The 24,399-nt window shown below is 37.6% G+C and overlaps 1 protein-coding gene across 1 annotated transcript; it reads left to right on the top strand.

The window, feature by feature from the left end:
* The first annotated feature begins 4,414 nt into the window (after positions 1-4,414).
* Positions 4,415-23,943, top strand: Smpdl3a (sphingomyelin phosphodiesterase acid like 3A). Its single transcript, XM_020186876.2, has 8 exons — positions 4,415-4,701; positions 9,475-9,688; positions 10,790-10,934; positions 15,685-15,781; positions 19,055-19,224; positions 19,563-19,743; positions 21,318-21,442; positions 23,328-23,943. The coding sequence occupies exons 1-8, from the start codon at positions 4,590-4,592 to the stop codon at positions 23,643-23,645; spliced, it is 1,362 nt and encodes a 453-aa protein (XP_020042465.1). The 5' UTR covers positions 4,415-4,589; the 3' UTR covers positions 23,646-23,943.
* The last annotated feature ends 456 nt before the right edge of the window (positions 23,944-24,399 follow it).

Raw genomic sequence — 24,399 nt, 5'->3', positions numbered from 1 at the left:
TGAGGCAGATTCCTTTAATTTATATAATTCACTGCAATGATATTATTACCTGATTATTGTAGTACAGGCTGAATGTTCATTATTCAAAATGCTTGGAACCACAACTGTTTTGGATTTTGAATAGGTTCAGCTTTTAAAATACTTGCACATACATAAATGGGATATCTTGGGTATGCTATCCAAATCCAAGGACAAAATTCATTTATGTTTCATAAACACCTTTTGTTACTTGACTGAGTGGTCTAAGATAACCACTGATCCGGAAGATTCCGAGTTCTTTTGTCACCTGAACAGAGAACTGAACAGAGACCCAAACTGCAAAACAGTAACAAAACTTTATTGAAAGAAAAGTAAAGAAAGAGTAAGAAAATAAGGGAAACAGTGGGTTCTGCCAGGTGGCACAGAAGCAGATTTTGTTGTTGTTGTCATTGTTTAAGCCCAATTTAGAAGTTGTAAAGCAGGAAAAATCTGGACACTTCTTAGGAAGGGGTTAGGGTGGCTGGCAGTTTAAATTAACACAGCCTTATCATTATAACATAGAGTATTCTGTGCATGTGCTTATGCTAATTTTCAGGTCTTTAATTGTATATCTGAAATGTGACCAATTATCATAAGGTCTTAAATAGAGGACTTTGTCTAAGAGGTTAAATTGGGGTAGGCCTCCTTTTGACCATAAGTGTGATATTCAGCATTTTATGCAAGTCAGGCTCAGAGGCACCCCTTGGAAGTTATTTTGCAAAGATATTTACTACAGCTGGGGTATTTACAACTTAGAGGAGATTTATTGTCTAAAGACGGCTGTGCAGGGGAGTGCCTGTTTGTTGAAGAGAAGGGGGTTCCCATGGTAGGTTATGTCCCTTTGCTAGACTACATCACTTTTACATACAACCTGAATGTAATTTTACATAGTATTTTTGGTGCATCTGCATTTTGACTGAGACCTTTCACATGAGGTCAGGTGAAGAATTTTCCATTTGTGGTGCCATCTCAGTGGTTAAACTGTTTAAGACATTGGATCATTCTGGATTTTGGATTTTTTGATAAGAGATGCTTAACATGCACTTTACTATAGGGTAGAAAAATATAAAGTGCAGTGATAGTATTTAACATTGAAAGCACAATTTTTAAAATATTTATTAGTATATAATAGTTGTACAAGGGATTTCATTGTGAAATTTCCATATATGCTTACAACGTACCCTGGTTTGGTTCATTCCCCACATTATTCTCCCTCTTCTCCCTCAGCTCCTTAAAAATGACTTTGACAGGTTTCAATGTTTCGTATTCATACGTGGGTAGGCAATATATGACCCATGCTCAGCCCCCCTTAACCTCTTCATTTACCGTCTCCCACTAGTAGGACCTGTTTTACAGTCCCATCCTTCATTATTCAGTAGGGTTTTGCCTTGGTATTTTACCTGTGAATATTGTATTTTAATCAGTCAGACCCCTTCTATTATTCTTCCTTACCCTTTTACTCTACCTTATATTGTTCAACAGTTTCCAGTGCATTTCTTTGTGTCTGGTTCCTACACAGATGTGATGTATTTCAATATTATTTGCTCTCTATCATTTTTATTTCTTTCCCTAATCCCCTAGTCTCAGCATACTGTCCCATTATTGGAAACATGTTCTGTATATAAATGTATATGACAATGCTTGTATTTGTATTTGAATGTCTTGCACATATGAGAGAAAACATGTGAGCTCTCTCTGAATCTGGCTTCTTTCATGAGTGCATAATTATTATTGTTAAGATGATATTATATAGCTAAGGTTTCTGGTCCTACAGAGTCTACTGCTGTCTTTAAAAGCATGAAACAGAATATTGAGAGAGTTTTCCCTCCAATTGTCTGGACTGCTATCATCTGGCTTCTAGTAAGATCTGCTGACTCTTGGTGATTTCAGCTTGTACTCCAGAAACATGGATTTTGGCCTATTGCTAAAGATACAATGCCAAGAATGGGGATTTCTCTTCAGCTCGTTATAATGAGGTCAAATCACATCATCTTGGTATTAATTTACAACAGGGGAAGAATGGAAAGGTGTTTGGATGGCCTTAATAAGAAACAAAGTCATAATGGGCTAAAAGGTCAAAGGTTGCAGAGGTAGAACACATGCATACTTACCAAGGCCAAGGGCAATTTGACCAAGAGGTCTGGGAAAGAACACTTCTGAACTTCCAAGTTCTCTAAGATATAAACTAGGCTAAAAGGTGTTTTGTGAAGTTGAGTCATGGACCGTAGACAGTGAGCAAGCAGAAGTTTTTGCCTTTATCTCATGTGTTCTGCCCCCCCAATTAGGCACACTTGGGACATGGAGACATACAGATATAGACCCAAGGATGAGGTGTACAGCTAGAGATGCTGGGACACTGAAGCTTTGTGCTTCTTAGAAATCTAGTATAAAAGAAAACAAAAGAAAGTGGAGTAGAATAGAGGAAGGTGCCTCTTCCTACTGATTTTAATATCTCATCTTTTTAGGATTACAAACATTTTTTAGGTTTCAAAATGTGCATGCCTCATTCTATGTTTACTTATCTGAACCAACTTATTCCCAGTAAAACGTATTAGAATTTCAGGGAAGATGAGCAAAAATTGATACTTCTACAATTTGTCCATTTCCTATCTTTCAAAATATTTGGAGGAAGAATCCACATGTTGTTATTGGCTAGCTTTGAAGGTGTTCTCTCTCACAAGCTCATCATTTTTTTTTCCCTTTCTACTCCACTTTCTCCCATACTTCCTCCCATAGGCTGAGGACTAAGAAACTGCATGGATCATTTTGTCTTCTTGGAAAGATCTTTGGTTCTTGCGCTGCTTTAAAATCACATGAAAGTCAAAGCAAAACTGTCCTGAACTTGGCTCCCATTTCAAAGCCCATGTCATGAGACAGGTCATTAAAATTACACAGGATATAACATAAGGTTTTCTCTGGTGGGAAATAAATGTATTGTACAATACTGTTAATATAAAATAGCCAGTGCCATAAACCTATAAACCTAGCTACTCAGAAGGCAGAGATTAGGAGAATTATAGTTCGAAGCCAGCCCAGGCAACAAATAGTTCAAATACTTGAAAATACCCAACACAAAAAAATGGGCTGGCAGAGTGATTCTTGCTAGAGCACCTGCCTAGCAAGTGTGAAGTCCTGAGTTCAAACCCAGTCCCACCAAAAGTACATACATACATATTATATATATGTATACATATAGTATATATATATATATATAAGAAAATAGTTTATTCTGAGCCATATATGGGTGATCATTTCCTAGGAACACAATTCATGATTCAAGTTACCCTGAATGATATGTTCCATTGTGGAAGAGGTTATATGAACTTTTATAGTCACAGAACAACAGAAGGTCATTAAATCAATACATCTACCAATTACATTGGTGGGAAAATGAGGTATACAGGCTACAGCAAAACAGAGAAATCTATAGGCTTCATTCTTAACTTTCGGGTTGATGGAGGCTAGAGGTTTGCTAAGCTTAGTGATACATTCTGAGTTTATCAGTCATGAGAATGTTAGGTCAGATGCAGAAGTTAAGGTTATTGGGTATTAAAAGGCCTAAGAGAGCCCAAGATAATTTTGACTGTGGACCTGCAACATTCTCTCTCTCCACAATCAGGGTTTTCTAATAGGCCAAGGTGAAGTAGTCTGCAGGATCTTTAAAATAGATGCAGCTTCTTCCAAGAATTTTAGTTCACATCTTTTGTGAGATCAGTACTTCCGGAAGGTATTTTCTTCTCCAAGTGAATTCCATGCCTTATAAACCATTAGCCTTATCTTGAAAAGGTTAGCATCTTTATAAATGGCAAGAGAAAGAACACTGAGTACATCCCCTACACAGTTTGGGAATTCTGACTTCTTTGATAAAGTAGCTTCAAAAATTCCTTTGAAATATAAAATCAAATGCCTTTGTGTTTTCCATGCTTCTCTAGAAGGCAGAGAGCATGATTTTGGGACATGTTTTAACTCCATTGTAAAATAAAATAATAAGTAAATCCAACCTGGTGTCTTTTAGCAATGATTCTCCAACATCATTATCACCTAGCTGACATCTGGAAAGCTTGGGAAACACACCTGGCTGGGCTCTACTCCCACAGTTTCTGTTTCATTAGGTGTAGGGTGGGGCCTCCTATCAGCGTTTCTAATTAGAGTTCCCAGGTGGTACTGACACTGCTGGTCTAGAAACTACTTTGAGATCCACTGTGCTATCCAAAACTTTTGCTGGCCTAATCCAAATCTCACTTCTTCTTTGCCACCCTCAGCTCAGGAGTGCTGTGGCTTCAGGGCCCCGGTGGCGGTGACGGAAGTCGATGTTACACAGGGTTGGCCCAAGAACATTCCTTCCCAGGCCAGTCACTGACTCTAAGAAACAAGAGGGCAGGTAATCACTGAACAGTAGCTGAAGGTCAGGCGCAAACCACTCGCTGGGACATCTGCCTCTGCACGTGATCGGCTGGGTGACTACACCCGGGTCCTCTGCTGCCTCCTCCCCTCCTCCTGGCCGGACCGTCCCAGTACAGCACAGCCTGGGAGCCGCGTATCCCGTCCCGGGGCAGTGGCCGCGGCTCTCCATGGCGCTGCTGGGCGCCTTCCTCTGCTGCCTGTTGGCCGCCTGGCACGCCAGCCCGGGCCTCGGGCTGCCGCTGGCACCGGCTGTCGGCGGGTGTCCGGCCCGGGCTGCGGGTGAGTGGTGCTCACGGCCTGACCTTGACCGCGGGGCCGGGAAGCCGGGTGGGCCGCGCCAGCGCCTGCGCCTGGGGGGCGCTGCTAGGTGTCAGCGGAGTCACCAGCTGGCGTTTGTTTACCTCTGCGCTCAGCTGCTTTGCTCCTGGGAGAAGAAGCAAAAAGCCTCTGGCCCTGAGGACAGACAGCTGGGAGTGGCGTGTCGCGCACTCCTAGTGTCCCCTAATCTGCCCGTGGCTGGGGGTGGTGTGGGGGACCCGAGCGTGTGAGTTTGAGCCCCATGCATTGTCTCTGTTCTGCTCAGGCGGCTCAGTGACTTTTTCTGCCACGGAGAGCCACCGGCACCCCTTCCTTAAGCACCATAGGAGTTCTGAGCCCTTCTTTTCAGCGGATGCCCTCTTGGCTCCCTGCGAAGAGACCAGTTTTGTTTATTTTACCAGCGCTGAGTGCAGTGCCGGTTACTCAAAGTGCTGCTTCAAGTGTGGTCTGCAACCAGCGACCGCAGCGACCTAAACTTGCAACTTGTGAGAAGTGCAGCTTTTCAGCTCAATCCGAAACTTGAAGGATGGGGCCCAGCAGTCTGTTTAACAGGTCCTCCGGGTCATTCCGATTGACGCACAGGTTATCGAATCCCTGCTCCGGATGAAATGTTTAGTGAGATACCCTAGGATTCCTCTGAGGCTTTAGTTTCAAAAATCAAGGTGTAGTCACCTCCCTACTCCCTTTAAGAATAATTGCTCTGCTAAAGGGAAAAAATTAGAGAGGTGTTCTGTTCTGTTCTGGGCAATAGCTGTCCTGAGATAACTCATAGCTTCCTTAGTACTGAGAGCTCTCTCTTTTCTCAGTCCTCTCCATCTGTCTCTGCTCTCCTCTGGGTTTCAGGATTGCATTGGGGAAATCCCTTCTCTGTCTGAGGGCTAATTCCTCTTGACTCAGCTCTCAAGGCAGTTGGAAGCAAGAACAGCAAATCTAGTTTTCCAACTAAGGCAACTGTCAGTCAACAAGAAATTGTCCCAAATGTTTATGTATGTTGTCATCTAATTCTGTGACTGTTAAGATTTTAAGATAAAATGTCTCAGGTGGCACAATTCTCACCCAGGGCAATTTCAACTTTTTTTTTTTTTTTTAATCTCATTGCTCAAGGCCTCCATGAAAACTTTCTGGAATGTGAATCTTCACCACTCTGTGTTTTGGAAGGGAAGTTGGAAGGTTTCTGAATCACCTCCTACTGCAGAGGGAGGGAGAGAGGTTAAGTAGACTTAAAGGCCAGAAATGTTGACACAGTGGTTTCATGTTGCATGTATTATTTTACTTGTTTTTCACTTGAATGTGATCTTTCCCCTCCCTCCTCCTTCCAACCCCCAAAGCTTGTACTTCTTTAACTACTTCCACCATGTCTGGCCTCTGCTTATTTGTTTTATATTTGAGTGTTTAACTTCCCAGATTTGGTTTTCTGCCATGCCCAGTCCAGGTCATTAGAGGACAACAACCCTAGGAGGCTTCATCTGGGTGTTTCTGACCAGCTCTTTAGGCGTAGTAGGCTGCATCTGCTGGGGTATTTAGTACATAAGAACTGACATTGTAAACAAACACCTATTTAAACAACAACCGTATGTCTAAGCATCTGAGCTATGGTTCAACTGGTTCTTTATGACAAGTCATTATATTTTCTTTAACTTAAAGTTTTTTTGTGTAATTTTGAACATTTATATCTAGATAGGTTGAACACATATGATATGCATTTTGGGCAATCTTTTTAAAGATTGTAGAACAAGAAAGTAATTGTGGTGTTAACAACTTTGACTTTGAACTAGAAAATCTGTTTTGGAGTGGTGGGCTGTGCCTGACACAGGCCAGGTCAATAGCCTTAAAAACACACACCACACACCACAGCATTTTGTGTATGATTTCATCAGAGTTGGAGAGGTTCATTATTCATAAATCTTAGGTTAAGAACCTGACAGAACTCCAGTCCTGGCTTCTATTTAAAGGGATCCTTCAGTGAATCTAAATAATTACCCCCTCATTTGTCTGCCTGGCAATGTGATACAGTGGAAAGGACACTGAAGTCTAGCTAGACTGATTCCTGTTCAGCTTTCATTACAGTCATGTGATTTTTGAGGAAATCGGAAACACCTTGGTCTAAATGTCATCAGATATAAATTAAGGAAAGATTGCTGAAGGCCTAGTCAGTTAGACATGTTATAGATACTAGAGATACAGAAACTAGGTACTAGATTACATCAGATGGATGTGCTCCCAATACATTTTGAGTTTTGGATTACAAAAATTTAATATGTTCACGATCTCATCTCTCTTAATCTTCACAGTGTCTCATATGCAGATGTCAATACTTATTTTCATGTGAAGGGAGTGAGGGAGCACACACAGTAAGGCAGTGTGTGCAGTGGTTAAGAGGAACATGGACTCTGGGGTGAGATTCATGAATTCATGTCTTAGCTCTGTTGTGTATGATATATGTGACTTGGATTTAATCTCTGTGCACTTTAGTTCCCTAGCTTTAAAAGGGAGAATACAGCATATAAAACAGTACTAAACATATAATAAGTACTCAAATAAAATTTAATGATTGCTTGGAAATGAGGAAGTTCAATTTCAAAGGCCAGGTTTGGGGTTAGAAAATAATAATAATAAAACTAACCTGGAGCTTACTATATGCCATGTACTGTGTAAGGACTTGACTTCTACTAAGCCACTTAAACTTCACAATAGAGACTATTATTATTCCTGTTTTATGGGTGAAAGAGGCCATTGTCACACAGCTAGATTAGTAGGTGGTAGAGCTTGTGTTGGAAGCCAGGAAGGCTGACTCTGGAGTCTTTTTCTACTCTCAACCATAAAACTATTCTGTTTACTACACCTTAACATTCTACAAATAATATACATGTGTGCATAAAAATGAGATGTAACCTATATTTATATCCCAAGAATGACTCTAAGCTATTTGCCATCTTTACTCTGTGTGCTAGATCAATATATCTAACCTAGAGAAGGTTGGGGTATTTTTTGCATTATGAAGTAAAATAAATTACTCTTGGGAGATGTGTTCAAGTGGTGACTAGTTCTGAGTAGTTGGCCATAAAGACTATTTTATGTCTGTTTGCATCTGGCATTCTTGTCTTCACTTCTTAAGTGAGAACTTGTGTTATAAATTTATAACATTGCTGGCAGGAAACAACCACCAAAAAGATAACTCATCTTTTTTATCTTAACAAATTAACTTTTTCCACTATGTTTTTACAGCATTGGGTCATATTAAGTTTTATTATCTTTGCATAGATAAAAGTTCTGATGTAAATTGTGGGAATCAGAGTGAACTCAAAACTTTCTGTGTGTTTTTGTGTGTCACAATTTATTTTGAAGGTCATTTTAGAAACAAAGACAATAATCAGAGGGAAAAAGGCACAGAATATCCTCATTAAATACATACAAGAATTAAATTAGGATAAGGGAATGTGTTCTCTTCTGCAACTCCAAAATTAGTTTTGTTGTCCTGAAGATTCTTATACATGCAAAAAGGAAATTAGAACTGATTATGCAGGGCTATTTAAAAGCATGGTTGTTAAAGCTGACTGTTAATCATGTAAATCTATAAGAAACTGTGAAAATATCTCAATGTTAAAAAGTTGACAATATATCAGAAGACAGCAAAATCATTGGTCATATATGCGAGTTATAAAAGCAAACTTGGGGCCACATTAAATGTGGGCCTGGATTAACTGTGTAGGCTTTGCAAACTTCCTAATTATCCTAGTGTTAGTTTCTCAACTCTAAATTCAGAACCATGATTCTGACTTCATAGAGTTCTTTATCTTTTTGGTATTGTACTGGGGATTAAACTTAAGACCTTGAGCTTGGGGCTTTACCACTGGAACCACATACCTAGTCTTTTGCTTTCATTTTGATTTTCAAATAGGGTCCTGCACTTTTGCCCCAGTCAGCCTCAGACCACAATTCTCCTACACCTGTCTCCCCAGTAGCTGGTATTGCAGCCATGAATCATCACGCCTGGCCCCTTTATAGAGTACTTTGGAAAATGCAATGACACAGCATGTTTAAATTGTCTAACACAGTGACTGGCACATAATAAATACTTAGTAAGAACAGGTAGGACTATTTCTTTTAGTATTTTCTTCAATGAAGTAATCTTAAAATGGTTTTCAAGTAGGAATGCTATCAACTGGTTTTGACTTTTCCTAGAAAACCCACTGGGAACATCCTCTTTAAAACTGCTTCCCATAATATTAATATTCTGTACAGCTCTATGGTAACAGACGTGCCTCTATTAAATAGCTTTTAAAAATCTCTGGGGATTTTTATTTTGGTTACATGGCTATTAAAGATTTTCGTTCTTTTCTTTAATTTGAGAGGCAAAGTTATACAAAAATGAGCTGAAATACACATTTCCTGGTTGTGCAATCTCCTTACTTGTGCAACATTGGCAAACTATATCATACTTCTATATCAATTTTTCTACAGATTTCATTATGCACACTCATCTTTGTTCTATGGGTTTTGTTAGATAGACATGATAATACTGAGTTAATCAGTTCTGACATACCGTAATCACCCATTCTTCAGCTGTTCTTCATCTTCTCTAAGGGAGGAATTGTGTTTATCTTCGTGGAGTAAGAACACTTAAATAAGGCTTTGGAGAAGCAACTGTCTACCATCTCTAGTCTTATTGTAAACATTTGTATGGGAATTCGAAAAGAGAAGTAGATTTATCAGGACTTCTTTTCTAATTAACAGGACAGTTTTGGCATGTGACTGACTTACATTTAGACCCTACTTACCACATCACAGATGACCACACCAAGGTGTGTGCCTCATCCAAAGGCGCAAATGCCTCCAACCCTGGCCCTTTTGGAGATGTCCTGTGTGATTCTCCCTATCAACTTATTATGTCAGCATTTGATTTTATTAAGAATTCAGGACAAGAAGCATCTTTCATGATATGGACAGGGTAAGTAATTAGATAAATACTTCTTAGTTAGTTAGAATTTATCTATGGCTTCCTAAATTCATCACGATGCCTAATTCCTTAAAAAGAGTGATTATGTTTTAAGAATTATTTGGTTCAAAAATACTGTGTCAAATTAGTTAATATTATTAGAAATAAGAGCAATTTTGGAAATCCTGGTATTATTTTTGTAATGCAGACTTTAGAAATATGTCAGTGTTAGCCAAGAGATGCCTCCATAATAGTACACTTGCATCAACAACTTGAGGTTTTGCTTATTGTGACAATATGCCTTGATTAAATAAGGACAAAAGGCAACAATGGGAGTTAACCCATGAAGACAATTTTGTGAAGCATCATTTTTCTGTTGAGATAATTAACTAGCTCCATCATAAAAGAGTGAAAGAGGACTGAGGCTGGAGATGTAGCTCAGTGGTTGCCTAGCATGCATGAGACCCTGGACTCAATCCCTAGTGCAGCGAAAAAAAAAAAGGTGAAGGACTATATTTCTAGTATCTGAAATAATAACCATAGCTAATACTTGTATAATGTTCACGCTGTGCTAGGTAATTAATTAATTTATATATTGCAACTTATTTAATATTTATGATTGGTATTGTTATTATTATTATTTCCATTTTACAGATGAAATGAAGACACTGAGCATCTAAACAACTTGCCCAAGTGTATACAAGTTATAATTGGCAAAGCTGGCATTTGAATCCAGGCTCTAAAGTTTGTACTTTATTAATAATGTAGTTTTTGCTCATCATAAAACTTTACTCAGACAATGAAATAGGCCAAGTTTTAAAACTTTTTTTGTAGTGTATTTTTGTTTTCTTTTTTCTTTTTCTTTTGAGCCATGGTCTCATTTTGTTGCCCAGCTGGTTTTGAACTCCTGGGCTCAAGTGATCTTCTGTCTCAGCCTGCTAACTAACTGGGACTACAGGCACACTGCCACACCTGGCTACCCATCAGCTCTTTAACTGTAACTGCCATTTTATAGCAGAAGTCTGCAGTAATGGGTACATCAAAGTATCATGCATACATTAGGTGACTCTGTAAAAAGAGATTTTGTTCTTTCCAATTCTGTCTCCTTTCCAGGGATAGTCCACCTCATGTTCCAGTACCTGAACTCTCAACAGACACTGTTATAAAGGTGATTACCAACATGACAACAACCGTTCAGAACCTCTTTCCAAACTTGCAGGTTTTCCCTGCACTGGGCAATCATGATTACTGGCCACAGGTAAATTTGATGTCAGATTCCAGAAGTTCTTAGAAGATTTTTCCCATCAATAGTGTCAAAATATGATAATAACTAGTCAATGGTAGGGTCTGGGGATGGGTCTTGAGGAGGGAGAGTCTACTCCTAATGAGGACAAATGCTTTGAGTGGTTTAGAAGAATTTTAAAAAAGAAACCAAGGCAGACATTGTGCTCATGCCTATAATCCTAGCAACTTGGGAGGCTGAGATCTGAAGGATTGTGTTTTAGGACAGTCTGGGCAAAAAGTTCTCAAGACCCCATCTTAATGAATGGAGCAGGGTGTTGCATACCCATCATAAGCTACAGGAGGCTGAGATTAGGAGGATTGTGGTTCCAGTACAGCCTGGACAAAAAAAGATCAGGAGACCCCATTTTAATGAAAAAGCTGGGTATGGTGGCATAGGCCTGTCATTCCAGCTACAGTGGGGTGTAAATAGGAGGATCACGGACCAGCCTGGTCAAAAGTGAGATCCTGTTTCCAAAATAACTAGAGTAAAAAGGGCTGGAGGTGTGGCTCAAGCGGCAGAATGTCTGCCGAGTAAGTTCAAGGCTCTGTGTTCAAACTCCAGAACTTCCAAGAAAAAATATTACAAAGTTATGTCAATAACTTTTTCAGAAGCAAGTTACCCAGTTTGTGGATTATTAATAACTCTTTTATTTTAATCTTTTTCTTTTAAAAAACTTGTTTCATTTATTATCCTTTTCTTTCTCTTGAATATTTTTCTTGTTCATTTGCATGTCAGATTTAGCATGGATGATTAATATGACAAATGTTTGCATTTCTATTAGGCATATAAAGATTAGCATGCCCTGATAAAGGCTAGGTCATGATTTTAAAAAAATAACAGACTAACCAAATCAAAAGGGGAAGATCCATGTTTCAATCCAATTTATCTACCTAAGGTGTGACTCAAAGAAGAAACTGTGTTTGAAATATCTAATGCATGATGTACACCAGCTCCAGTCAGAGTGGCCATTTTTTAAGTTACCTGGGCATAACAGCTAGATATCAGTTGTGTGACAAGGTCCTGAGACAGGAGTATAGAATCTTAGATTCATACAGATTCAAAACATACCAGAGATGGATATTTAGTTCAGGGCTTGGCAAACTGTGGCCTGTGATCAAATTTGGCCTATTGCCTTTTTTGTAAATAAAGTTTTGTTGGAACACACTATGCCTCTATTCATTCTATATGGTCTGTAATTGCTTTTGAACTATAATGGTAGAATAGAATAGTTGTCACAGAAGGCTATAAGGCCCATAAGCCTGAGAGTTTCTGTCCTTCACTTTATGGAAAATTATGCTGGCCCCTGACTTGGATCAACCTCCTTTTTATAGATGAGAAAACTGAGGCCCAGAAGTGTTGAGTTATTTGTCCAGTCCTCATGATCCCATGCTTTGGATCATTTTACCCCAGTCCTATATTCAGTTAGAACAGTTTCCTTTCACACATCCCTTGTTCTTGCCAGACTAGCACACTTAATACTTCTTAAATATTTACTTTGTCCACACTTTTCTCATTGGTTAAGAATATCTTTCCATCTTGTATGAGTTTCCACTTGAATGGGAATTTTGATCATCTTAGGCAATCTAACCTGAAAATAATAATTTTGAAAAGTTTGCATTCTAGGACAAGTTTAGGTTAAATGATTTCTTGGTCTTAGCCTCCAATCTTGAGATGGACAAAATTGCAAAATCTAGATTATGAGTCATTGTGAGCCAGCCTCCTACCTGGTGGTCAACTTTTATAATTATTGGGGTATTGGAGTACACAGCACAGAGGCTTCAGAAGCCCAGCATTACATGCCTTGTTTTTATATGCCTTTGGTAACAGGCAGACTGGAAAATGTGGGGTTCAGAATCATGTTCACTGGAATGTAAATCTCTATTCTGCCCTGTTCCTTAGAGCTTGACCTTGGGTAATTCACATATTGTCTTTTAATCATAGGTCACTCATTTGTAGGTAGGAACATTAATATCTGCTTTACAAAGTTTTTGTGAGAAATAGTGATAATATATGAAAGGGGTATAGCTTGCATCTTGGCAAATCATAAGCCTTAGATGAATGGTTATTAAATAGTGGTCCAGGATGCATTTTTTTTTCCGACTTCTTTGAGGATTTGTTTCATTTTCTTTTTACTCTGTCTTTTTGTTGAGTCAAATCTTAAAATAATACGATGATATAGAGACTAACTTCTCTACATTACATTATCATATGTACAGCTAATTTGGACCACATATATACCTTAAGTAATTAATTTTTTTCTCTTTATAGCTTATGGTTTTTTTGAGGGAAGAAATGAACTCAGAGGCTACCACAACCTAAGCATATGCTCTACTACTAAGCTGTGCCCTCCTCCCTAGACCTTAGGTCATGATTTGCTATCTGAAAATTTTTTTCTATTATTCAACTGCTATCTTTCCACCTCATAGTTTTAGAAATGTCAAATGTCACATGAAAGCCTCCCAACTAATTCTCCTAAAGACAGCTATCTGGGATCTAATTCTGAGGAATATTAGGAACAGATTTGTAAGTGTGATTTCTTCATTAAAACCCATGAGCCTGCACCATAGCTCCATAAATATTCATGCACAGATGCATGTCCCCACCCATTACATCAGAGGAAGCAGGTATTAGTGGACAGCCCAGAAATTCCTTCTGTTGCCACCCAAGTAAGCAGTCTGAACCAGGGGCCTTATTTACTCCTACACTGGCAAGACTGGTGCTACCAAATTTATGGGTGGATCACTTCATATAGTAGTATCTCATTTCTCAGCAGTAATCAGGCCACAACCTAAAAGGATGATGCAACAGACTATATAAAAGTGATGGGAGGGGAGGACCTGGAGGTTCTAGGAATGACAAGATGTCTGGATAAACCACCTAATTTCTCTGGTGCTCAAATTCCTCATAATTAAAATAGGAAACTCTAGAGTGATTTTATTACAGACTCAGGCTTCCATATCTGTAGGTCTTACATTCTTTGATTAAAGCAAGTCTTAGAAGGAAAATATTTTCAAGTAAATGCACATGTACTAAACATGTGCAGACCATTTTTCTTCTATAATTCCCTAAAGTCTATAGTATAACAGCTGTTATGTAACATTTTCATTGTATTGGTTATTATAAGTAATTTGGAGATGATTTAAAGTGTATGTAAGGGAGTGTATGTAGGTTTATGCCAATATTATTCCATTTCATGTAAAAGCCTTGAGCATTCCCAAGAATTTTAGTATCTGAGTGGGGTTCAAACAAATCCCCTGTGGATACTGAGGCACTACTAAAATTTTAAGATTATTTATGGTAATCTATACTTTGGCAGCCAACTCAAAGTAGACATGTGGGTTTATATTGCTATCATCGTTAAATAATATTATCCTATTACCAATTTTAACTCTGAATTTAGATTAGCCCAACTCTTTTGTAATTCTCAGTTGACTCTAATCTCTGATACAGATTAAAATATGTTTTGGATTATTAGTTGAGTTAAAACAAGTCATTTGGATACTGGTGGCTCACTTCTGTAATCCTAGCTACTTGGGAAGTTGAGATTGGGAAGATCAAGATTTGAGGCCAGTGCAGACTAAGATCCAATCTCCAAAATAAGCAGAGCAAAACAGATTAGAGATGTGGTTCAGGTGGTAGAGCACCTGTTTTGCAATCACGAAACCCTGAGTTCAAACCCCAGACCCACCAAAACAACAACAGAAAAGTCATTTGGTTATTACTTTCTCTGAATGTAACTTGAAAAATAACTAAATATCTTGATCAATATGGACATGGAAACTCCACTAAGAATTAAATAAACATAACCTGGATTCATAAGGAAATGAGGAAAGTAAAGAGTCTTTTCTTCACATTATTTTGTATCATGTTTAAAATAAAAAAGTAGAGATAATTATCCAATTTCATAAATAATTTTTATGTTTTTATTCAATTTTTTAAACTTTTTTCTCTACACCTTATATCACTATTAATAATACTTTATGAATATAAAGGTACTTTTATGATAAGATGAGATTGATATGTTAGAAAGATATTTTAGCATGAAATTTTATATAATTTATAATGTGTTATTTAAAAAGTCAAAACATGTTGATGTAATTTATGGTGCCATAAAGAGACTTCTTTAAACTAAAAGCATGTTGTTATCAATCTTCATTCAAGGAGTTGAGAAACTTCCAACATTTCAAAGGATTTTGTTAACGTATTAAATCATGAAGTTTTTCCCATCTTAAATCATGAAGCCAGTATGCTACACCAGGCCCTAACATGTCAATGTACTGTCTGTTCCTTGAGCACACTCTCACACCCATCCTATACCCTAGCCATACCTGACACATAAACTTTTCTCTGTACATCACACACACCTCTGTTCCCTTGTGCTTTTAATTTGGTCATTTATTTTGCTTCGATGGCCTTTCTTGTCAACTTATTTAAGACCTGGATTTAATGCTGTCTTTGCTCTCTCCCTGACTTGATTGTTCCTCTTCTGTGCTCGCAGAACCTCTATGGTAGCACTCAGAAAAATGTCTTATAGTTGCTTAATTATATTTTTCTCCCTTTTCCCAAGAAAGTTACAAATTCCTTGAAGACCCAATCGATCACTTAGTATTCATCCTTACATGTATGGATGCCTAACATGATGGTCAGCATTCAAGTACAGTTCAAATTAACTAATCCATATATCTTTAAAATTTCAATGATGGATTCTATTGTTTGTGACCAGGATCAGTTGCCGATAGCCACCAGTAAGGTGTACAATGCTGTAGCCAAGCTCTGGAAGCCATGGCTAGATGAAGAAGCTATTAGTACTTTAAGCACAGGTAAGTGAAAGATTTATCCCCATTTTGCCTCCATTTTTATTCATGTTATTTAGCTTATCTTTAATGTTTTCTTGGGTTTGTCAATTCCGGAAAGCCTCTGCACCCATTTTTTATGAAGGGTAACTTTGCCTTGTGACTCATGTTGTGAATCAGTTCATCTTGAAAGGAGCTCTTTTCCTTCCTATTCCACCTTCAATCAAGATGTTCCATATGAAGCAGAAGCTGAACTTTGAATTTCAATGTAAATAAAAGTGTATGTTTTTAGTTGGAAAATTGAGAAGAGAGAATGGGTACCTTTAACAAGAAAGCAGAATTTTATGAAACAAATGGCTGGTAAAGAAGAATAACTAAGCTCTTAGCATGGACTTTGAGATGCATTAGTGTATGATAAGGCCTTCCTTAGGTATTGTCTAAACACCTTCACTTTGCCCTGTCCCTGTGGACATTCCCTGAAAGGGCGATGTGTGAAGCTATCAGAGTGACACCAAAGCTGTAGGGTAGATCCCAGGAAGACAGAGAGGCCCAGAATGTGGAGCATTGGCTGAGGAAAGATGCAGGCAGTAAGCAAAGCCACCTAGGAGAGAGGCCATACTGGCTGTAGCCAGCAAGGCCTTGACAGGAAGAGTGGGGGCTTCCCATGCCCTTTGGCGCTCACATACTATGTGCCTTAGATACCAGATATAGAGCCGTATTAGTGACTTTTTCATAGATGTGACCAAAATACCTGACAGAAACAATTTAAAGAAGGAAAGATTTATTTTGGCTGTTTCAGAGATGTTAATCCATCATGCCAGGAGGGTATGATAGAGCAAAGCAGAGTAGTTCACATCATGGTGCACAGGAAGCAAGTAAAGTAGATGCAGGAAGGAGTCAGGACAAGCTATAGCCCCCAAGGACACACCTCATTGATCTACTTCTTCCAACAGCCCTATCTCATCTCCCAATAATATCACCATATCATGAATCCATCAAAGGTTTAATCCATTCATTATATCAGCGACACCTTGAGCTAATCAGCTTTGGAAATACCACCACAGACACACCCAGTGATGTGATTTGCTAATCCCCTATGCATTTTTTATGAAGATTAATCATCTCAGGGCTACACAATTTAATGTTTATCCTGCTGAGTTTTGATCTTTGGTCCAATCCTTCCTTGTTATTTTCTTATTCCTCCATTTTGGCATGGGAATATAAGTTAGTCAATTCTTTGTCACTGTGAAAAATACCTCAGGTAAACAACCTAAGGGAGGAAAGATTTATTTGGGAGGCATTTCAGATGTAAACCATACCAAGATGCTTATCCTGTGCCATTGTATGTTGAGGCATGTAACTTGTTTTCAGTTTTTACAGGGTTCACAGCTAAGAATTTGCCTTGAGTTTCAGAGACTGTGGACTTGGACTTTTGAGAAATGCTGGAACTGTTGAAACTTTAGAAACTCTTTGAGATGGACTAAGTGCATTTTTCATTATAAGATGGACATGAGCTTTTGGGGACCCAGGGGTGGAAGGTTATCTTGAATATGAAGAGCACCCCCCAAATCTCACATGTTGAAGACTTGGTCCCCAGCTGGTGATACTATTGAGAGGTGAACAGATCAGGAAGGCACCAACTTTATCAATGGATTAATTCATTGATGAGTTTATAGCTGAATGCTTTTAAGAGGTGGGACCTAGTTGGAGGAAGTAGGCCACTGGGTGTGTGCCTTTGATGAGTATATGTTGTCTCCATAGTCTCTCATTTTCTCCCCTCCCTTCCCTCTGTCTTCATGATATAAGTAGCTTTCCTCCACTATGCTGTTTGATCATGCTTTACGGCCTCACCACAAGCCCTAAAACATGGAGCCAAGTGACCATAGACTGAAACCTCTGAAACCTTGAGCCAAAATTAATCCTTACTCCTTAAGTTGATTTTCTCATGTATTTTTTCACATAGGAATGCTGACTAACACAGCCCCCTTCTCCAGTTGCTCTCAACCCATCAATATGTATATCCTTGACATTTTGTGAACTTAATTGGGGTGGCCATCTGTTAAATTAATACTTTGGTACTTTAAAAGTTTTGAGATAATTATTAAGTCAATGATTCAGTTTCTCTCTGTGCAAAATTTTCCTTTTACTATTTTCCTTAAAGTTTTAGATTTTATCACTATTTTTTTTTTTACTGTATTGGTAGCACTCAGCAAATCATAGTATAAATGAACTTGAGACCTGTTATCTTGGTTTCAGGCACCGGTCCTGATTAATCTAGGGAGCTGTACTTAGTCCTATGTCCTAAACCTGAAACCCACATGGAGAGTTTGTGTACATAAAGGAAGGGTCCTAAGGAATAATCAAAATTTTTAAAGTGTTGCTCTGGATTTTAAGGAAGCTTAGCTCAATACAAAGAAGGCAGAAAAGAGTTAACATGAGTTTCATAGTGTTATACATTCCGAGGATAACCCATTTCCAGTTAAACACTGGAATATTGAATTAACATTTTATAGACATAAAAGGCTTTCAAGAAAGTTTTAAAAGTGAAAGTGATTTGTAGCAGTGATTTCCTGCATGCAAGCCTCAAACTTTGTCATCTCAAAGTCTGTAGTAAGAGCTATTGTTAGCGGCTACGACTAAGAGATAAAAGGGCAGCATCTCTACAACAATTCTGCTAATAATATAGAAAAATCATAAGGTGTTGGAACTCAGAGGAGAAAGGAAATTAAAGAGACAGTGATCAGTCATGACTGAAAGGTAGGGAAAGGGATACATGGTGAGTGGGCCTACAGCAAAGAAAGGAGGCCCAAGATCCCCTGGCTAGCTCTGAAAATACCAGTGTGGCAGACTCTCAGGTGTCAGTCACTGATGGTTCTGTGGCATAATAATGCCTTTACACCTCAGATTGTAGCAGCTCTGATTTATCTAACATTTTTTCCTCAGTAGTCTCTAGCAAGATCCATGTATGTCCCCTTCTTTAGATTTTATATTTCACAGTATCCCCAACTTAACTCCCCAAGCATATAAAAGTGGAGGTTTATATAAAATCCTTGTTTTATAAAACTCAGTCATCATTGCTTACTGCCCTCTTCATCTGAATATTGGATACACTTGCTGTTACTTCAGCATGTACACATTGGACCTTGTAGCTTTTTAATAAATGTTTGTTAAATCTGATTCTTATCTAAACAGTAAGAAATGAACCCAAGCTTCCAGGCTGCATTGTAAACCTTAATAACTGTTTTCACAATGTCTACATATATGCATGTGTTCCTAAAATGTGCTTTAAATTTTTTTTAGGTGGCTTTTATTCACAGAAAGTTACATGTAATCCAAATTTGAGGATCATTAGTCTAAACACGAACTTGTACTACGGCCCAAATATCGTGACCCTGAACAAGACAGACCCAGCAAATCAGTTTGAATGGCTGGAAAAGACATTGAATAGCTCTCAGCAAAATAAGGAAAAGGTAGATTCTAAAGAAGAAAATCATCAGAAGATAAATAGAAGGCTAAATTTGTTTATTTATTGAACTTGGAGAAGAATCAGATGCTAGCAAGAGAAAAATATTTAAATTTAAAGATTTAACAAATTGTGACCAGTGTTAGTATAAATGAGACAAGTACAAATATACTAACCTTAATAGTTTTATCATTTCATTTCTGTTTGTCATAAATAGGAGACATAGTATATTTGCTTTCTAAATTGTAATTAATGTACGTTCAGTGTCAGATATCCAAATGTCATTTAGTTATGGCAAATATGCAGAAGGAGTCTCATGAGTCCTCCTTGTATTTCTTTTTCTAGGTATACATTATAGCACATGTTCCAGTGGGCTATCTGCCCTTTTCAAGTGGTATCCCAGCAATGAGACAATACTATAATGAGAAATTGATAGATATTTTTAGAAGATACAGCAGTGTCATTGCAGGACAGTTCTATGGACATACTCACAGAGATAGCATTATGGTTCTTTCAGATGAAAAAGGTATTGTGACATTCTGCATGCATCTCCCCAGTCCAAGATAACAGAGCAAAGCAGTGAATATCCAGTAAACTTACTGATTGCAAAAATTAAAAGGGTTATTAAAAATGAAAAAGAAAACCTGTCATCACTTGTTAGGCACAGTGGCTCACACCTATAATTCCAGCTACTTGGGAGGTGGAGATAGGGAGGATTGTGGTTTGAGGCCACCCTAGGCAAAAAATTACCAAGACCCCATCTCAACAAAATAAGCTGGGTATGGTGGCATGTGCCAGTCATCTCTGGTACATAGGATGACAAAAAGGGCTGAAGGGGTAGCTCAAGTGGTAGAACACTTGCCTAGCAAGCATGCAACTCTGAGTTCAAACCCAGTCCACAAAAACAAAACAAAAGAAAAACAAAACCCAAACTTGTTAACACTAGCCTTTTCTGAATTATCTCAAATGTTTGTATGATGAATGTCCAAATCATAAGATTAGGCCTGTAATTGGATTGCTTCAACATAAGCCCCTATAAGCTGCACAGGCATTATTTATCTGCTGTGCACCCAAAAGTCTCAGAAGCCCAAGGCTCACTCTATTGAGTTCAGAAAAATAATACTGTCTGTTAGACTCAAGTTTCCTCAAGTTCCTTCTTTATGACTTGCTTTATTTCACACAACTTAAAAAGCAGAGCACAATTTGTACAGTGACTTCAAATATATTAAGTTCATACTTGTAGGTGCTTAAATGCCATTTTTACCTGTTCAGCAGTGAAAGAAAAGAAAATAGAAGAAGCTGGAGCAAGACACTGAGAATTAACAAAATAAGAGCTCTGATTTTAAAGTGGGAAGGAAGAAAATCCATTTGCATTTTCTTCAGTAATTGGGGGACAGTTTTGAAATGCTCACTTCTAGAATGAGTTGGCTTGGTAAAAATGACTACTTGTTTAGCATTTGATAATTTTTTAACTCAGAAAAAAATTTACTTCAGTAGTATATATGTATAAAATATGGTGACACTTTAATCAAGTTCTTGCTATGTAATTATTAGAATATTGATTTAGTAGAGGTACAGAACAGTTCAGCTTCTTTATTTGTTTTTCTGTGTGTGTACTTGTCATAGACTTGCATTTTTGTGTTATGAAAAATTTCAGATCTATATAAAGCAGAGACAGTGATACAACAATCCCTATGTACTTATTCATATTCAGTATCCATAGATTTTGTCATATTTGCTTTACCCATCACAGATGTATCTGTTTGTGTGTGTGTGTGCATAGTTAAAAGTGAATTCAAGCAGCAGTTGTATTTCAGCCCTGTATACTTCTGTATCCATTGCTAAATTGTATGGATAATTTATAAAACCACAATAACATTAATTGACCTAAACCAAACTGACACTATTTCTTTGATACTGATGTTAAAAATTCTTCTATTTTTTCAAAGTGTCTCTATAATTGTTTCAAATTAGGTTCATCAATGAGCACAGTATTTGACTATTATGTCTGTTAATTTTTTATTCTGGGAGCTATTCATAGTTTTACTATAGTTGAACTCATTTTTTGTAAAAATGTCTGACTACATATGTGTTGTTCAGGAAGTCCAGTAAGTTCTGTGTTTGTGGCTCCTGCTGTTACACCAGTGAAGGGTGTTTTGCAAAGGGAGACCAACAATCCTGGTGTCCGACTGTTTCGGTATGAGCCTGGTGATTACACATTATCGGTAAGTTGGTACAGTTTCAGAGTTGACTCCATATATATGCATGTCGTTGTAGTTAGCTTAAGTGGAAGTTTCTTAGCACAGCTGTATGAGATGTATTTTATATTGAAATCTCATGGACTCCTTTTTCCTTTTTATACTTGGAATGTCTGTCAGTACTTTCTAAGTGTGCACAGGGGAGGTTAACCTTTTGGAGGCTGCTTCTTTCCCTAACATTTAGATGAAACTTTCATCCAGTGATGCATATTATAATCTTCTCTAGGCCATATTAATTTTTGTTCAAAACTAACTATAAGAAGTATATAGGCTCCAGTACCATACTCTGTCTGCATTATGGAACTGCTATCTGCTCTAGTATTCCTTCCCGAAATTGGGATCAAAATATGACTGAATTCATTGGGATGCTGTGAGGATTCCCTGAAGAAATCTATGCAAACATTTAGAAAAAGCTGTAACTCACACTAAGTGCTCAATAAATATTTTCAGTATGTATGTATGTGTATATATATGTATGTATACTGGGGTTTGACCTCAGAGGCCTTGCACTTGCTAGGCAGGCACCCTACCACTTGAACCATGCCCCAGACATTTTCCTTTTAGTTATTTTTCAGGAGGGTCTCAGGTTTTTTTTTTTTTGCCTCCTATCTATGTCTCTTGAATGACTGGGATTAGAAGAGCACACTATTTCACCCAGTTTTTGATTGAGATAAGGTCTTGCTAACTTTTTGCTCAAGTTGACCTTGAACTGCAATGCCTCTGGTCTCTGCCTTCCAAGAAGCTAGGATTACAGACACGAACCTCTGTACCTGGCTGTGAAAATCAGTTTTTTAAGAAAAAAATGAATTGGACATTAACCTTTGACCCAAAAGTTCTCTGGAGCATGCTTTTGGCTCTCTGTTTTGGAACAGTTTAGCATCAAAAGGCTGACCATTTAAATTATGGGTACTTCAGGTTGAGTAACAACCTTTGCGAAAATGTAATTCAAAAGATTTCACCTCAGTGAAAACACTGTTTGTGTATTTTTTTTCCTAAACAAATTTAAGTAAGAGAAGACTCTCGTTACCCTGAATGACAGAAGGTAGAGGTAGGGCAGCAGACACTTGGTTTAATCCATATACACATTCAGTTAAATGGAGCAAAAAACCCAGTTGATAAACTAATTCAGAGGAATTCTTTTACAACTGTTACTTTTGTATCTAAAGCTCAGATATATATATAAACACTCACATATATATACCTTTATGTGAACTGACATGGAAAGATTTCCCTCAGATAACACTAAATAATTTTTTAAAATTTGTGTAGTTTGAGTTCATATTTTGAGAAGGCCCAAAAGTAAATAGGCATGTATATTCTAATTATGGATCCTTGATTTGCACATAAAATATAGAATAACATGCACAGGGGAGTGGTGATAAATATTCAGCAGCTGGTTTACTGGAGAAAACAGTTCCTTGACTTGCAATGTTTGCTGATTCCCAAGATAGAAACACACCCATCCCGGATAATTTCAAGTTATCAAAGTGACATCATCTCAGTTTCAACATCTTTAAAATTTCAGTCAGCTTTTGCAAGCTGGCTCAAACCTCCTCCAGAATACTTCTGACTTACCTGCTGCTATTAATGGTGGTTACCTATGAGTGTATGAAGCCTTCTTATTTTGTACAACTTTCTGTACCTTTTGGATTATCTACTATTATGTTCTTTCATTATTTCTTTAAATTCAAAATGATATAAGTTTTGCTATCAAGCTTCTTTTTCTTTAAATCCAGTTTTAATGATGACTTTAAGGATGTCACATAGATCTTAATAAGGGCTCTTCCTATTGTACAATGTTTATTTATATGCCAAAAAAATGAACCAGGTCTGTTACCGTTTTTAACTGTAGGATATGTTGCAGTACTATTTGAATTTGACAGAAGCAAACCTAAAGGGGGAATCCAACTGGAAGCTGGAATATGTCCTGACTCAGACCTATGGCATCGAGGATTTGCAGCCACAGAGTTTATATGGATTAGCTAAACAATTTTCAATGCTAGGCAGCCAGCAGTTCACAAAATATTACAATTATTTCTTTGTGAGTTACGACAGCAGTGCAATTTGTGATAAGAAATGTAAGGCCTTGCAAATTTGTGCAATTATGAATCTTGATCATATTTCCTATGTGGATTGCCTCAAACAATATTATATAAAGAACAATAACTAGTATTTCAGTTTGTGTTCATGGAAAATGTAACATTACCCTGCTTCTAAGATCAGTTTGTGGGAATTGTTATGTAAATCTTTGTGAATTACTTAATGGGAAAACAGAATTACTGTTTCTTTTTTGTGATGCCCAAGTGTAGATATTTACAAAACTCTAAATTCTTAAATGTCGAATATGTTTAAACTGCCCATTAATGTTTGGATGTAACTATCCTATCTTCCAAGTTTATATAATTATGTCTAATTTATACCCTTGTTGAAATTGTCATTTATACAATAAATCAAATGATTTCTTCTGAGTGTGATGAAGTATTTTTAATATGGTAATTTTCAGTCTTTTAATTCACTATTGTTAAAATCTCCTTGTAAAACTATGGTTCCAACTGTTTACATTTTATGTGTAACCCGAGGTTGATATTATTTACACATACTGTCTACTCCTGGGAAAACACCAAGCTCTCATTAGAACCATATAATACATCATGGGACATGTATTTCCTAGCTTTCTGTGAGTCTTTAGCACTGCTAACTTTTAAGGATGAGCATATCATAAGTTGCACTTATTACAAAGTTTAGCACAGATATCCCTTTTCACATAATGGGGTTATATCTTCATAAACCCATTGTAAATTGAAAACTCTCACATCTGCCTTGAGTAATTCTTTTAGAAAATGAGTTTTATGTCAAAAGCAGAAAGCTAAAACATCACTGGATTAACAGCACAGGTTATGTAACTGGACTTTCCTGCTAAAGAA

Source organism: Castor canadensis, chromosome 1 (assembly GCF_047511655.1).
Source record: "Castor canadensis chromosome 1, mCasCan1.hap1v2, whole genome shotgun sequence".
In the NCBI taxonomy this organism is placed as follows: Eukaryota; Metazoa; Chordata; class Mammalia; order Rodentia; family Castoridae; genus Castor; species Castor canadensis.
Note: the sequence above shows the minus strand (reverse complement) of the source record. Positions and strands in the feature narration are given on the sequence as shown.

Coding starts and splice junctions, on each gene's coding strand:
- Smpdl3a (XM_020186876.2), top strand. CDS start 4,590: ATGGCGCTGCTGGGCGCCTTCCTCTGCTGCCTGTTGGCCGCCTGGCAC. Junction 15,782..19,054: donor TATTAGTACTTTAAGCACAG/GTAAGTGAAAGA, acceptor AATTTTTTTTAG/GTGGCTTTTATTCACAGAAA. Junction 19,225..19,562: donor CTCAGCAAAATAAGGAAAAG/GTAGATTCTAAA, acceptor TTCTTTTTCTAG/GTATACATTATAGCACATGT.